General features: G+C 46.1%; 1 protein-coding gene across 1 annotated transcript in view; it reads right to left on the reverse strand.

Annotated features, from left to right (window-relative positions):
* The window catches only part of CSMD2 (CUB and Sushi multiple domains 2), a 743,482-nt gene that overhangs the window by 684,759 nt on the left and 42,715 nt on the right, over window positions 1-16,008 (reverse strand). Inside the window, exon 2 of the mRNA XM_014578911.3 lies at window positions 3,843-4,059. Coding sequence (XP_014434397.3) covers window positions 3,843-4,059 — 217 coding nt within the window. The remainder of the gene's footprint in view (window positions 1-3,842; window positions 4,060-16,008) is intronic.

A 16,008-nucleotide genomic window follows, 5' to 3' on the forward strand; every position in this document is an offset into this window, starting at 1 on the left:
AAAGAGACTCCCTCGGTCCCAGAGAATTTACAGTCTAAGAAAGAACGCCAGCCTGCTTTTCTCTCGGCATTCTAACATTTGTAATACCGATACAATTCAAAGGCAACTAACTGCCACTGAAAATGACTGGAAGTTGGGAATTTAGCTATGCTCCGAGCCACTGAAAACCTCCGCCATTTGCATTTTTGATGCAAAACTTGCTGATTATATTTTCCATAATGTTTTTCCTTTATTTAAGCACACCACTGCCTGCCAGGCCATTGCAAAACCAGATATTTTGCTTATTATGACATAGTCAGGTCACAGAGAAGCACAGGGAGGTCTGGCTGTTCACTAGTTTCCTTAATAAGAAAATTACTTTGCATTAAGTAGTGATTTCTTTCCTAATAAAGAGATTTTTCACTCAAAACAGGACTATTAAGTGAACCAGTCATCACTCAAAATTTTCCTAGGGCTCAGCAAAACCACAGACAAATCAGCTTGTTTTAAAAAATAAGAGATTTCTGTAAATACAAATTTCAATTAAAAAAACCAAGTTACAATTTGAAAACAACAAGTAGTCCCGTGTCACCTTGGAGACCAACAAAAATATACAGTATTGTGAGCTTTCCTGGGTAAAACCCACTGCACCAGAGGATTTCCACTCCAGCTCATCATCGGATGAAGTGGCTTTTATCCACAAAAGCTCATGATATTACAGATTTTTGTTGATCTCCAAGGTGCCACAGGACTACTTATTGTTTTGAAAGTTACAGACTAGCACAGCTACTTCTCAGACTTTTTAAAATTTGAATACATCACAGTTTTAACAGGGAATTTTGCCCACCTAGTAGCCATGCTGCTTTCTGAAGCTCTCCTTGGCTGCAAACAGCAAACCACAGCCAGTGGGAGCCATGTGGCTCTGTGGCTGCGGCACCGATAAATAAACTGGAATGGCCTGTTGGCTGTTCTCTTAGAGTATGTCTACACTGCAGAGTATTTTCAGAAAAATGGCTGTTTTTCAAAAAAAAAAAACTTCACTTACGGCCACACTGCACTAGCGTTCTTTCAAAAGAAAAATCAAAACAACAGAGGGGGTTTTCCAGCATTGGTAATCCTCTTTCTACGAGGAGGAAGCCTTTTTCCGAAAGAGCTCTTTCAGAAACAGGCGTGTGTGGGCAGGGAAGAGGGAGTTCTTTCAGAAGAAGAGGAAAGAGGAAAAAGCACAGGTGCCCTCGTGGCCATTCTGCCCATAGTAATCACAGTTTAAATGCGAGATGGCATCCACACTGAATGGATGCTCTCTTTCAAAAAAGCAGATCGCTTTTTCGATGCGTTTTGGCAGTGTGGATGCACTCTTTTGGAAGAAGTTCTTTCGGAAGATCTCTTCTGGAAAAGTTTCTTCCGAAAGAAGCCTGCAGTCTAGACATAGCCTCCAAGTGGATCCACGGACCACTTTGAGAAACACACTGCTCTAGTAATATCCAGGCCCCTTTACAACCCTTATCACCGATGTCTCCAAGCTCTGTGAATACCATCGGTGTGTTAGTGGCTTACACTCAGATTTCCAGGCCATCCTTCTGGAGTCATATTGTGCTTGGTAGTAATTGACACCGAACAGGAATACCTGCTGTGATCAGTCTACAGGAATCTTGCTGATTCACTCCACCATGGCCTCTTCCCCCAATCTAAGCCCATTTATGCATTCTACACCCTCGGCAGAATCCCCCACTATCTTCCAGACAGCAAAGGTAGTTTGTGTTCATCAGCATAGGCGTGATTTGCCAGGGGGGTCCCTTGGGAGAAGGCAAATCCCAGCAGCGACCCTCCACCACTGCAAAGTGTACCGCGTAAGAACTTGAGTCTAGAGAAGGCTGAGCATGTGGGTTTCCTTTACACACCGCCAAGAGCAATGTCATGTCCAGCTTCTTGATTAAATGCTGACATCCCATAATCAAGACAATTCTCCAGCATAGCGAGTAAAGACATGATTTATCCACCCAGCTGAACTCCACTACATACCACAGTGTGTTTTCTTTAATGTTTCTGCATCTCTAACCCAGATTTTCTAGATGGGCTTGCGGAGACACCAAGAGGATTGGTCCTAAGTCACACAGTGAATATGCAGCTTAAAATTAAACACAAAATCTTTGTCAAGTATCAGAGGGGTAGCCGTGTTAGTCTGAATCTGCACAAGTGGCGAGGAGTCCTGTGGCACCTTATAGACTAACTGAAGTGTTGGAGCATAAGCTTTCGTGGGCAAAGACCCACTTCGTCAGATGTATCAAAGATGAGGCACAAAATCTTTGAACACCTTCCTCTTCCAATATCACAGCCTTCACTTCAAGTGCTCCACGAAGCAGCCGCTTCACGTCACAGAATTCATTGTGCGATACCAGCACCAAAATGAAGTTTTATTAGTTCAATCTTAAAATCAGAGACCCTGGAACTTATTAGCATTAATCAACAACCTCAGAATCAATCTGGGATCATGTCTCTGATTGTCACTCTGTTTGTCTGTGTCTCTTTCTTTCTCGCACATGTCTTTTTAATGATCAGCATCTCTATTTAGCACATTATTCATAATATTATGACAGCGCTCAGGGTCTCAACTGAGACAAGAATGCCATTACACCAGGCATCGGAGTAACATGTTATCTTTGACAGTCCTCACGCCCAAAATGTTTACTATTTAACCAGACATTGCAGAATCAATGGGCTATTATCCTGTGTTTATAGACAGTGGAAACTGAGGCAGGGACCTTAAAGTGATTTGCTCAAAAACAAACATGCAGTCTGTTACACAGCCAAGAATTAATCCCATATCCCCTGAGTCTTGGTCTAATCTCTTAACCACAAGGCCACCCTCTAAAATAGCAAAGCTTTGGGTTTAAGGGAAGATCTTCCTTACATCAGACTTCCTCTCTTCCAGCTCCATTTCTAAGGCTAGGTCTACACAGGGGGAGAAAGTTGAACTAAGGCCATGTCTAAACTAACCATGCTGGAGATCAATCTTCCGGCATTTGATTTAGAAGATCTAGTAAAGACCTGCTAAATCAAATGCTGAAGTCACCTCCCGGTTGATATTGGTATTCCTTGATTCACAAGGAGTAAAAGAAGCTGAGGGCACCTCCCACTACAGTATTTGCATAGCTCTGCTTAAGATACATCGTCTCCTGCTGCGTTATTTACATAGCTGGAATTGCGTGCCTTAAGCCAACCTTCCAAATCTAGTATAGACCTGGCCTAAGATACACAACTCCAGTTATGTGCATAGAGTCAGCGTACCTTAGTTCAACTTACCACAGCATCCCCACTGTAAGAGTTCGACAGGAGCAAACACTCCCATCGACTTTCCTTACTCCTCATGAATCGAGTCCTGGCACCAACCAGGGGCATCAACATCCCTTACTTCTTGACCCCATGGAGTACTAGGCGCGAAGGAGACACCATCAGTGGTCGATTTAACAGGTTCTTACTAAGGATATCAAGGACTAGTCGCTCCCCCACCTTGCTGCCTCTATCAGATATAGGCAGCAAAGGGGAGGGAAGGGTGTACTTCAAAGGGGCAGCCCCACACCACTGAGCCCAGGATCAGCTGTGTGGTGCCGCCCCTTTGAAACGCTGAGGTGGTGTTTCAAGGAGGCGTTGTGGAGCCCAGGGTGAGCTGGGGACTCCCCAGCTGATCCCAGGTTCTGCAGAAATGGCATGATATGCAGCGCTTTGGTGCAATGACTCTCAGCACCCCCCAAGGTACAACTCGCTCCAGCTCCCCTGCAGAAGCCTCCAAGTATTTTAACCCCCATGGCAGGTACCTTCGCCATGCTTATAAAAGTTACCCATTGTTGGGGCACACCCTGTACCTTGTTCTCAGGTTCCCTGGCTGAAGCAGTCCATCATAGACGGATAATACATCAAAATCTTCCTCTAAGGCGAAGGACTGGAACACGAGCTGTATTCTGTTCTGCGCCTCGGCAGTGATTGTCCATGTGCAGTTTGCATAATTCGGATAGCCGTAGGGAAATCCAGGGCTTTGTATCGTCCCGTTGGGACCTTGAAAGACGTAGCTGCAGTTCTGGGCTGGTGAGAGAAAAGACAAACATATTATCTACTGTATCTTTGAGGAGAGTATGTGTGTCCAGCTGGCCAGCTCTCTGTGAGAGCGTTTGTTCAAGAAAGCCTCCTAAATTTGGTAAAAACGAGGACCACCAAATTTGTTCTGCGCCTTCCTCTTATCAAAATGTAGAGCAAGGTCAGGGTTTGGTTGTGCTAGGACAATGTGGAAAAAATGGGGTGTGATAGCAGGGACAGTTATTCTCATGAATGACCACAGGGGGGCAGCAAGCACAGGGACAGTTATATACCTGAATGAGCACAGGAGGCAGCAAGTGTCCCAGCCCCAGGGACCAACCACTGGCCAGCAGCACAGCCCCAGTCACCCCAGGGAGCAGTTGCTGGCAGGGCCACATGGACCCCCACCTCACTGGCCCCAGAGAGAAACCATCAGGAAGGCTGCATGTGCCCAAGGCCAGCCCCATGAAGAAGCCAGCAGGTGCCCCCATCCCTTCCCCTGAGCACCCCTCACCTCCCAGCCCCCTGCTCTGCATCCTGCATCCCCAGCCCCCTACCCAAAATCCCTCCTCAGCCCCCAACCCCGAGTCCTGCACCCCTCCACTCCCCAACCTCTTGCCCTGAGCCCCCACATCCTCAAGCCCTAGCCCTGACTCCTGTACCCCTCACCCCCCAGCCATCTACCCTACAAGACCTGAGGAATGTCGGATAAATCTTCCGGTTGTTTTATACTTCATAAAATCCTACCCTGCCACCACAGTGCAGATTTCCTTCTATCCGAGCCAACTTGCAGGTGGTTCGTTTTCAAAAAGTTGCTGGAAAATGATGATTTGTTCGGGTTGGAAATACACCTGCTTCATTGGAGCTACGTTCATCACATACGGGTCATAAAACAAGCCTGAAGCATCCAGAGGCCATTTTTTTCCCACACTTCTCAAGGCCTGGACTACACTTAAATTCAGCTCCGTCGATTTACACCATTCAGAGCGAGAAAAACGCAGCCTTGAGTGCCAACATTAAATTAATGGAACTGGCCCTTCCCCTCCCCCTACTGACAGAGGTTGGTCAACAGACTAATTTTCTATCAAGCTAGCAAGATTTTAACTGGTTAACTGGTTATAAGTTTATGTTAACAGTTAAACTCCGTCTAGGTGCTGCCTGCTGATCCTGCATTCGGGGTTCCTGTGGGCTGCTGCCGGCTCCCATTCAAGGGCTATCACAATTGCCACTGATGGGGTCCTTCCACGCTGCTCCTTGGCTGCCGGGACCCTGCACATGCCAGGATCAGTGCTCCCTGTAAGCTGTGGGGGCCACTTAGTAGGGATTCAAATACCACCCAGCTGATTTGCAGAGCGACCGCAGCTAGGATTTGTGTTTCTATTGGTGGTGCACAGTTAGCATATAAAAAATTTATTCCATACACAGATAGGAAAAAATCTTCACATGGATGGAAAAGGTTAGAAGGAACATTGGCCAGCATGCCTGCTGGCCATAGAGATCGACTGCAGGGCCAGCCGCCCAGATCCCAGCAACAGCATAGGGATTTTGACTCCCTCAGAGATCTGATGGAAAGAATCCCCTGGGATGTTAACATGAAGGGGAAAGGAGTCCAGGACAGCTGGCAGTATTTTAAAGAAGCCTTATTGAAGGCACAGAAAGAAACCATCCCGACGCATAGCAAGAGAGGCAAACCTGGTAGGAGACCGGATTGGCTTACAGGGGAAATCCTTGGTGTACTTAAGCACAAAAAGGAAGCTTACAGAAAGTGGAAACTTGGACAAATGACTAGGGAGGAGTTTAAAGGTATAGCTCGAGAATGCCGGGGGGTTATCAGGAATGCGAAAGCGCAAATGGAGTTGCGACTGGCTAAGGATGTGAAGGATAACAAGAAAGGTTTCTACAGGCATGTCAACAAGAAGAAGGTGATCAGAGAGGGTGTGCAGTCCCTAATGGATGAAGGAGGTAACCTAGTGACAGATGATGTGGGGAAAGCTGAAGTACTCAATGCTTTCTTTGCCTCTGTATTCACGGACAAGGTCGGCTCCTGAACTTCTGTGCTAAGTGACGCAAGACGGGAAGAAGATGGACAGCCCTTGGTGGGTAAAGAACAGGTTAGGAACTATTTATAAAAGCTAAATGTACACAAATCCATGGGTCTAGACTTAATGCATCCGAGGGTTTTGAGGGAGCTGGCAAATGTCATTGAGGAGCCTTTGGCCATTATCTTTGAAAAGTCGTGGAGATCGGGCGAAATCCCGGATGATTGGAAAAAGGCAAATGTAGTGCCCATCTTCAAAAAAGGGAAGAAGAACGATCCAGGGAACTATAGGCCGGTCAGTCTTACCTCGGTTCCTGGAAAAATCATGGAAGGGATCCTAAAGGAATCCATTTTGAGACACTTGGATGAGAGGAAAGTGATCAGGAATAGTCAGCATGGATTCACAAAGGGCAAGTCGTGCTTGACCAATCTGATTAGCTTCTATGATGAGGTAACTGGCTCAGTGGACATGGGAAAGTCAGTGGATGTTATGTACCTTGACTTTAGCAAGGCTTTTGATACGGTCTCCCACAATATTCTTGCCAGCAAGTTAAGGGAATGTGGATTGGATAAATGGACGGTAAGATGGATAGAAAGATGGCTAGAAGGCTGGGCCCAGCGGGTAGTGATCAACGGTTCGATGTCAGGATGGCGGTCGGTTTCTAGTGGAGTGCCCCAAGGTTCGGTTCTAGGACCGGTTTTGTTCAATATCTTTATTAATGACCTGGATGAGGGGATAGATTGCACCCTCAGCAAGTTTGCGGATGACACTAAGCTAGGGGGAGAGGTAGATACGCTTAAGGGCAGAGATAGGGTCCAGAGAGACTTAGACAAATTGGAGGATTGGGCCACTAGAAATCTCATGAGATTCAACAAAGACAAGTGTAGAGTCCTGTACTTGGGACGGAAGAATCCCAAGCATAGTTACAGGCTGGGGACCAACCAGTTAAGTAGTAGTTCTGCAGAAAAGGACCTGGGGGTTACAGTGGATGAGAAGCTAGATATGAGTCAACAGTGTGCCCTTGTAGCCAAGAAGGCTAATGGCATATTAGGATGCATTAAGAGGAGCATTGCCAGCAGATCCAGAGATGTCATTATTCCCCTTTATTCGGCTTTGGTGAGGCCACATCTGGAGTATTGTGTCCAGTTCTGGGCCCCCCACTACAAAAAGGATGCGGAAGCATTGGAGAGGGTCCAGAGGAGGGCAACCAAAATGATTAGGGGTCTGGAGCATATGACCTACGAGGAGAGGCTGAGGGACTTGGGTCTGTTTAGTCTGCAGAAGCGAAGAGTGAGGGGGGACTTGATAGCAGCCTTCAACTTCCTGAAGGGAGGTTCCAAAGAGGATGGAGAGAGCCTGTTCTCAGTAGTGACACTCAGTAGTGACAGATGGCAGAACAAGGAGCAATGGTCTCAAGTTGTGGTGGGAGAGGTCCAGATTGGATATTAGGAAAAACTATTTTACTAGGAGGGTAGTGAAGCATTGGAATGGGTTACCTAGGGAAGTAGTGGAGTCTCCAACCCTAGAGGTGTTTAAGTCTCGGCTTGACAAAGCCCTGGCCGGGTTGATTTAGATGGGATTGGTCCTGCCTAGAGCGGGGGGCTGGACTTGACCACCTTCTGAGGTCTCTTCCAGTTCTATGATTCTATGATAAGGGGATGGTTGGATGAAATAACATGATCTTGGTAACTAATTGACCATTCATTATCAGTTGGAAATAGGTCAATGGAGGGATGATAGGAGTTGCTATAGGGAACTTTCTGGGTGTCTGGCTGGTGAGTCTTGCCCACATGCTCAGGGTTTAGCTGATCGCCATATTTGGGGACAGGAAGGAATTTTCCTCCAGGGTAGATTGGCAGAGGCCCTGGAGGTTTTTCGCCTTCCTCTGTAGCATTGGGCACAGATCACAGCTGAAGGACTCTCTGCATGTTGGGGCCTTCAAAGTATTTGAAGGCTTCAATATCTGAGACATAGGTGAGAGGATTATTCTAGGAGGGGTGGGCGAGATTCTGTGGCCTGCACTGTGCAGGGGGTCAGACTAGATGATCATAATGGTCCCTTCTGACCTTAAAGTCTATAAAGTCTATGAGCATAGCTTTGAGGGTGGGGCCAGTAACCAACACCCCACGTGCAGGGACACCCCCCAGCATTCTTCCCTCCCTACCCCCAGGTCTCTGGGTCACTGTTTAACCATGTAACTGATCGGGTTTGATCAGTTACATGGTTATTGTTCTTATACGTCCTTATCTGGAGAGTGCATGTGGAGAGATACAGCTGCAGCCACTGCAATGTGGACATACACTTAGAGTAGGCCTGCTAGAAAGGTGATTGCAAAAGCAGGTTATTGTATTAGTACATTAGGGTATGTCTACACTACCCTCCTAGTTCGAACTAGGAGGGTAATGTAGGCATACCGCACTTGCAAATGAAGCCCGGGATTTGAATTTCCCAGGCTTCATTTGCATAAGCGGGGAGCCGCCATTTTTAAAACCCCGCTGGTTCGAACCCCGTGTAGCGCGGCTACACGGGGCTCGAACTAGGTAGTTCGGACTAGGATTCCTATTCCGAACTACCGGTACACCTCGTGGAATCCTAGTCCGAACTACCTAGTTCCAGCTGGTCACTCTGTGTAGCTCCAGTGTTCTTTCATAGTGCGGTCTCTCTCACTAAAGCCAATTGCAGCAGCGAAGACAAGGCCAAGCAGGCAAATTCACCCCTCCTGTGCGTTTTATGGAATTGCTCCTGTTTACATCACTGCTGAATTTTAGGCTCACTGTTTGCAGAGAAACGCAGTGCATAATAAAAGCTGGGCCCCCTTGTTACCCAGTGATCAAGTCGAGTTTGACTGATCACTGCTTGTTGAGCGTGCTGGGCTGTACAAAGCAACTTTGGCTTCTCCAGCTCATGCTGGTTTGTTTGCCCTTTGCTAAGGCTTTTGAACTAACTGGAAATTCTGCCTTTCATTGCTCATTGCTGCTTTTCGCATCAGTAAAGTTTTCACACATCTGAGTGCCAGCCAGCCACAGGAAAAGAATGGCATTAGCATTCATTAAAGCCAGATATAATTTGGAATCCCCCAAGGGCCGGTGCTGGGGCCAGTTTTGTGCAACATCTTTATTAATGACCCGGATGAGGGGATAGATTGCACCCTCAGCAAGTTTGCAGATGACACTAAGCTAGGGGGGAAGTAGACATGCTGGAGGGCAGGGATAGGGTCCAGAGTGACCTAGAAAAATTGGAGGATTGGGCCAAAAGAAATCTGATGAGGTTCTATAAGGACAAGTGCAGAGTCCTGCATTTAAGATCGAAGAATCCCAAGCACTGTTACGGGCTGGGGACCAACTGATTAAGCAGCACTTTTGAAGAAAGGGACACGGGAATTACAGTGGATGAAAAGCTGGATATGAGTCAACAGTGTGCTCTTTTAGCCAACAAGGCTAAAGACATATTGGGGTGCATTAGGAGGAGCATTGCCAGCAGATCTAGAGAAGTGATTATTCCCCTTTATTTGGCTCTGATAGGCCACATCTCGAGTAGTGTGTCTAATTCCGGGCCCCCATTATAGAAAGGATGTGGATACATTGGAGAGAGTCCAGCAGAGAGCAACAAAAATGATTAGAAGGCTGGAGCACATGACTGATGAGGAGAGGCTGATGGATTTGGGCTTGTTTAGTCTGGAGAGGAGAGGAGAGGAGAGGAGAGGAGGGATTTGAGAGCAGCCTTCTACTCCCTGAAGGGGGGTTCCAAAGAGGATGGAGAGAGGCTGTTCTCAGTGGTGACAGATGGCAGAACAAGGAACAATAGGCTCAAGTTACAGTGGGAGAGGTCTAGGTTGGATATTAGGAAAAACTATTTCACCAGGAGGGTAGTGAAGCCCTGCAGTGGGCTATCCATGGAGACAGTGGAATCTCCATCCCCAGAGGTTTTTAAAATCACATTTTGACAAAGCCCTGGCTGGGATGATTGAGTTGGGGTTGGTCCTGCTTTGAGTATGGGGCTGGACTCAATGGCCTCCTGAGGTCTCTTCCAACCCTAGGATTCTGTGATAGAGATGTAGCCGTGTTAGTCCTGTATTTTGTTTCAGCTACACCAGCCTATGTAGCACTTTAAAGACTAACAAGATCTAATAAACCATCTTGTTAGTCTTTAAAGTGCTACATAGTCCTGTATTTTGTTTTAGGATTCTGTGATAATTCAGTGGGCCAACCCTGGAACCAAAACACTTCGTGGAACCTGTTCTGTCCCTGCAGGATGCAGTGTGTATCTTTACAGAACTCCAGTTGTCAGTTTTACCATAAGGGGAATATTGCTGAACATCTTGTTTTCTGAATAAAATGGAGGATGGCCCAGTAATCCAGAGAAAGCCTGAGTCATGCACCCCACTTGTTAACAAAGATAAACAATAGAACTTTGCATGTCAACAGCACCTAGCATTTGTGGCTAGGTTTGTTTTGCAAACACCAATCACAGAGCAAGTGTGCAACCCCTGTGAATGAAATTCATCCCCATGCTTACTTCCAGTGTGCTTGTTTGTGGATTTGGTTTATGTGATGTATAAACCTGGCACCGGTGTTCTGGGCAGGGTGAATGTGTGTGATCCCTTTAAAAAGCAGGCAACATTAATCCATTTTACTCATTGCAAATGGAGCACAAGTCCACATGGAGATCCATATGCTGCCCTGACCCTCAGTTTCCCTCCATAACCACTAGGTCATATTCTCTTTCCTTCGCACAGACTGTTATTCAGCAGGTGAAGTGAGGAAACACAATTTTCTGTACAGAACACTCTTAATTTTAATCATAAGTAAATGCCATCTGAACAATTTGGGAAAATGGGTAAATTAAAGGCGCTGTATCTGTGTAATTGTTGCTGGTATAAAAACTGTTGATGCTACTAGAAATCATGCTAAGAATATTCAAGGTCAGAGACCCTGTGTTCCAAACAGTTCTAAAGTCATGCGAAAGACACACACTAGCTCAGAGATTAAAGCAATAGCTACACAAATCTACATCCTCCCTAACTATTAGCTGAAGAAACACAATAAATGACAACAGAAAAAGCTGATCTGGTTCTATAACTAATTAATCTTCTGAAATAATTCCACATTCATTCTAGACCAAGATGGGTTTATGCTTCTTATGACACAGCTAATAGAAAATTGCTTCTTGGAAGCAAAAATTAATTTCTCGCAAGCGGATAATCTACAAGACAATATACTCGTCATCAGAAATAGGAACTTTGTCCAAACTGGAAATGGATGAGAACAGCTGGCAGCCATGGGAAAAGGATCAAGGAAACACAAGAGGTTTTACCCATATTCAATAATCTGATTGAAGGTCTGAGTTAGTTCATTTCAGGTTTGATCGCCAAGACTTGATCTGAAGTCTAGATTACAAATGTTGCATTTCTCCTTTGAAGGCTCCTGGTAACAATTCTCTGTCTCCCCATGGCCTGGGGGCATCAATAAATATAAAGGAATGTATGTTTTAGTGACGCTCACACTAATACCTGGAGCGCCCACAGAGCTGGGTTATCGATGGGCCTTTTTGACTGTGCCTCCCAGTCCGTATGCAAGAGAAATCCAACTCTCTCGTGCAAACCTGAGTCCTCCTGGCAAACGGGAGCACACATCCATTGCAAGAGCAAAGGAAAATCCCAGAACTCGGGGAAAGGCAGGATCTGCTCCCTTCTAGCGCTCCCCTGGGTGCACATCACCCCCAAAGCAGTGCAGCAGAAGGGCTGGTGCAGGTCTGCATGCGCCCATGTTCTGCAAAATCCCACAGTGCACTGGGAAAGCTTGAGATGGGGGGGGTACTTCCCCCTCCCCCCGCCCAGGCACTAATGTTCTGCACTAACCCCCTTTCAGGGCACTGCTAAATAAATACAATTCAGCAAAAAAAAATAAAACCCTCAAGCCTCCCAATTAAAAACAGTAAGAGGTAGCGGCTCCTCCGTCTCATTTCTCAGGTTACAAACCCTTAGCCCAGTGGTCACCAACCAGTCGATCGGGATCTACTGGTAGAGCTTAGCGCCTCTGACAGGTGATCCTGACTGGTTTGGCTGGGAGACTATCAAGCGCTGGCCTTTCAGCTGCCCCTCCTACTGCTGCCCAGCTGCTCCTGCCCAGAGCCTCAGAGCTGCCCCTGGAAGCTTCCTGCTTGTTGTGCAGGGTGGGGGAGACAGAGGCAAGGGAGCTCTGATGTTTCTGTCTCCCTCTCCTGTACCCCATATTCACAGAGTGAGGAGGATGGGGCCTCAGGAAAAGGGCGGAGCAGGGGTATTTGGGTTTGAGGTAGATTCTGGATTGACAAATTCAAAAAGTGATCTTATGCTTTAAAAGGTTGGAGACCGCTGCCTTACACTCAGGGGCTCACATGCTGAAGGAGGTTTCTCTGTAATGGCACTTCTGCAGCATGCCCACTACTGGCCTGAACTTGATGGCATGTGTGGTCTCTCCAATACCATGGCACATGTTACCAATGCTACTCTCCTCTCCCAAAATACAACAGTTTGGGGAAGGATCAACCCCTTCCTGTTTCAGAGTTTATATTAGCTCTATCTAAGGGCATCACAATCATTTTACTCTTGGGCCATGTTGCCCACACATAGCAGATTTTCCATAAGCTCCAGTGCCTCCCCCCCCAGAGTGGCGAACAGTTAACCAATTAAACCTCTAATTTAACCAGTTAATTTACCCCAGATTTTACATAGAAAGACTCAAAGTATGAGTTGTTGAACTATAATCTTTGCAGAAGATGGTTTCAGCAGAAAACAAAGGAACAAATTATATATAAATGAAAAGAGGCAAATAAAGATTTTAACATCCATTACAAATCTTCATTTCCCTCTGCCTCTTTTCATTTATAAATAATTTGTTCCTTTGTTTTCTGCTGAAACCACCTTCTGCAAAGATTATAGTTCAACAACTGTTCACCACAAGTTTATTCAGAGTTTCCATGTAAAATCTGGGGTAAATTGTTAACTGGTTAAACTAGAGGTTTAATTGGTTAAACTTGACTCTTCTGCGTCTAGTTCCCCCACCACCACATTAGTGTTTAGGCAGCATAGCTGAGTCAGACAACCTACACGTCCCAACACTGTCGTTACAAATCTTCTCCTCATTGTCAGATCAACCCAAAATCAGAGATGCAGCCAACACCTGACATTGCCAACCCATGATGTGCAAAATGCAATTCCCAACATTGTATTATCTTCCAGCCTTTTCTTAGGGTTTAAATTGACTAGGCCAGATCCTTAACTAGAATGAATCCATGTAGCTCTTCACTATGCTGATTTAGACTAGCCAACGATCTGGCCCACTCTACTGCAGAAAGGGGAAAGCAAAATTTATTTCTGCAGTTTCTCATAACACAAGCTGAGGCACTTCACATCTCCACAGAACCAAAAACTAATTTAACACCACTGAAATACAGCAATCGCACAATTTAAAAAAAAAAAAAAAAAGAACAAAAATCAAATCATATGCATTGCCTCTACCTCAGCAACATAATTTACAGAGGATACGTGGCCATTTTTCTTCCTATCACAGTCAGCATTTCATGTTCTGATTTTCCTTAGCTATTATTATTTACACTTATATGTTTTTCCGCTGCATTGTTTCTTACTGTGCAATAAAATGTGTGAATTTCAAAAAAGACAAACATAAAACCAAAGAGTGATGGGACAGTACTCACCTCCCACGAGCACCCACACTGGGTCAAGTGGGTGTGCCCACAGTGTCTCTTTAAAAGCCTTTTTTGGCCACTCAGCCCTCCAGCAGAGACACACTCTTTGTGAACCACTCAGCCCCTTTCTGGGGTAACCACTTAATAGGGGCCCATCTCAGTGCCCTCTGTTAGTGTCCTTCTTAGTCTGTCCCCCTCTCAGAGAGGTACCTCCAGGGCTTCCCCTCCTGGAAACAACTTCCTCAGCCAGCCTCACAGGCTGCTCCCCTTGAGCTCTGACTGCTGGCTGTTTTGCAGTTCCCTTTATAGGCCTTCCTGGCCTGTGACTGGCCGGTTCCTCCACTGCCACTCTTGCCTGCTTGGAGGATCTCTCTATGGTTTCTCTGTGGCAAGGTGTGGCCAGACCACTCCCTCACACAAAGCCTCTATTTTGTCCACTTTACCTTTACACACATATGTTCCACTGAGATACAAAGAGGGGCGAGATCTTGCTAACACTGAAATGGAATAACTTTTCTAATTGGATCTACTCGTGTTACTAGTCAGAGTCACCTACATGCAGGTTTTGAAGGATCAAGGTCTTCTAAAGTAACCCAAAACCTTAATTTGACCCTGTAAAATGACCCAAGTAAATACTAAAAAGAGAGAAAAATTTTCCAAGCTCTTTCCGCAGTTGTTTGGTTTGAACATTTTATCAGTAATAAATATTTCTTACACACAACACACTAGAGTCAATATATACAGACACAGAAATAGAAAGCCAGTTTACTCCTGTGTCTATGACATTTGCTGGCATGTATTCCCACACAGAGCACACACACAATGCACAATTAAGTCTCTTTTCAGTATACTTTCAATTTCCCGTTGCCCTTAACTTAGCTTACAGCTTCATAAGCAACACCGGGGAATAAATAATGCAGAGAGATTCCATTTACTGTAAAACTGCTAACTCAAAGTCCAGCAGCACAGAGAACATACACTGAAAGGCGCCCGCCTGTCTCTGGGCAGGGAGAAGAATGCAAGTAGAAGGAGCATGGTGCTTTGCCTACATCCTGGGGGGAAGCACTGCAATGCCAGGCCCAAAGGAACAGACAACATTGTACTTGTGGCTATAATGCCCTTATTTCCCTACACTGAAAACAAGACACAGGGTAAGAGATGATGAATGTTCGGGGGAGTTTTACAGTACACAAAATAAATAGGGCAGTTTCCTATAATATAGGCAGGCTGGGTTCTGGTAGCGCTTAGGGGGATACGGCATTTGCCTGGGGAGCACAGGGTGGTGGGTTTAATTCCTGCTCCCTTGGAAAGCAGCCGGAGGATGGTGGGAGAAAGGACCTGATGGAGATAGAGCTCTGGGGTGGGTTCTTACACAGCTTAAGGGCTAGGGCATTGGCCTAGGGAGCACAGGGTGGTGCGTTCAAGTCCTGACCACCCGGGGAAGGCTAGAAAGCCAACACAGGCTACCCCAGGGATGGCACTGGCCTCCAGATCTGGAAAGAGGGATGATGGACCTGCTGAAGATAGGGGTGTGTGTATATGTTCATATATTTCATGGTTTCTTCTATTTTACTTAAAACTCAGCAGTTCCTGGCATTGTTCCATGGTCTTCCCATTCTTCAAGGTACGAAGCTGCTTGAAACCAGTGCTGGTGAGAATTTTCAAACTACCACCATCATGCTGCGATGTTGTGAATCAGACTGGCTCTCCTAGATGATAACTGGTCTCTCAGATGGGAGGAGGGAGGGCTTTGGAGAGAGGCATTACTTCCCATCCACCCCTTCCATCTTTCACTCCCACTCCCCATTGCCACTTGCAGTCTTGCTTAGCACTGCCTGGACTTTGAGAATGGGGCCCGTGTCCTTAGAGACTGGCTACTACCCAAGAGACCTGTCCCACATGGCCACTGAGGCACGAGCTCAATGAAGCATTCAGTTCTAAGGACTTCCCAAATAAAAAGGTGGGGGTGCGAAGGGAGGGGAAGGAGAAGAGCAAAGGATAAAGGGCAATACTTCACCATTGGCTGATAAAAATAGAAGGAGGACTTATCAAAAATGAGATCTCTCCCTTGCACCAATTCTTCAGCCTCAACAGAGGTTCATAAGAGGTTGGATTTTGTTTCTTCCTCCATACGTGCGTCTGATCTTTATGAATCAAGGAGCACAGATGCCAGAATACCTGATTGAACCCATTAGAGCCATTTCCACATGGACCATGGGGATCTTCTATCAGA

The sequence above is a fragment of the Pelodiscus sinensis genome, chromosome 25, assembly GCF_049634645.1.
Source record: "Pelodiscus sinensis isolate JC-2024 chromosome 25, ASM4963464v1, whole genome shotgun sequence".
NCBI lineage: Eukaryota > Metazoa > Chordata > Testudines > Trionychidae > Pelodiscus > Pelodiscus sinensis.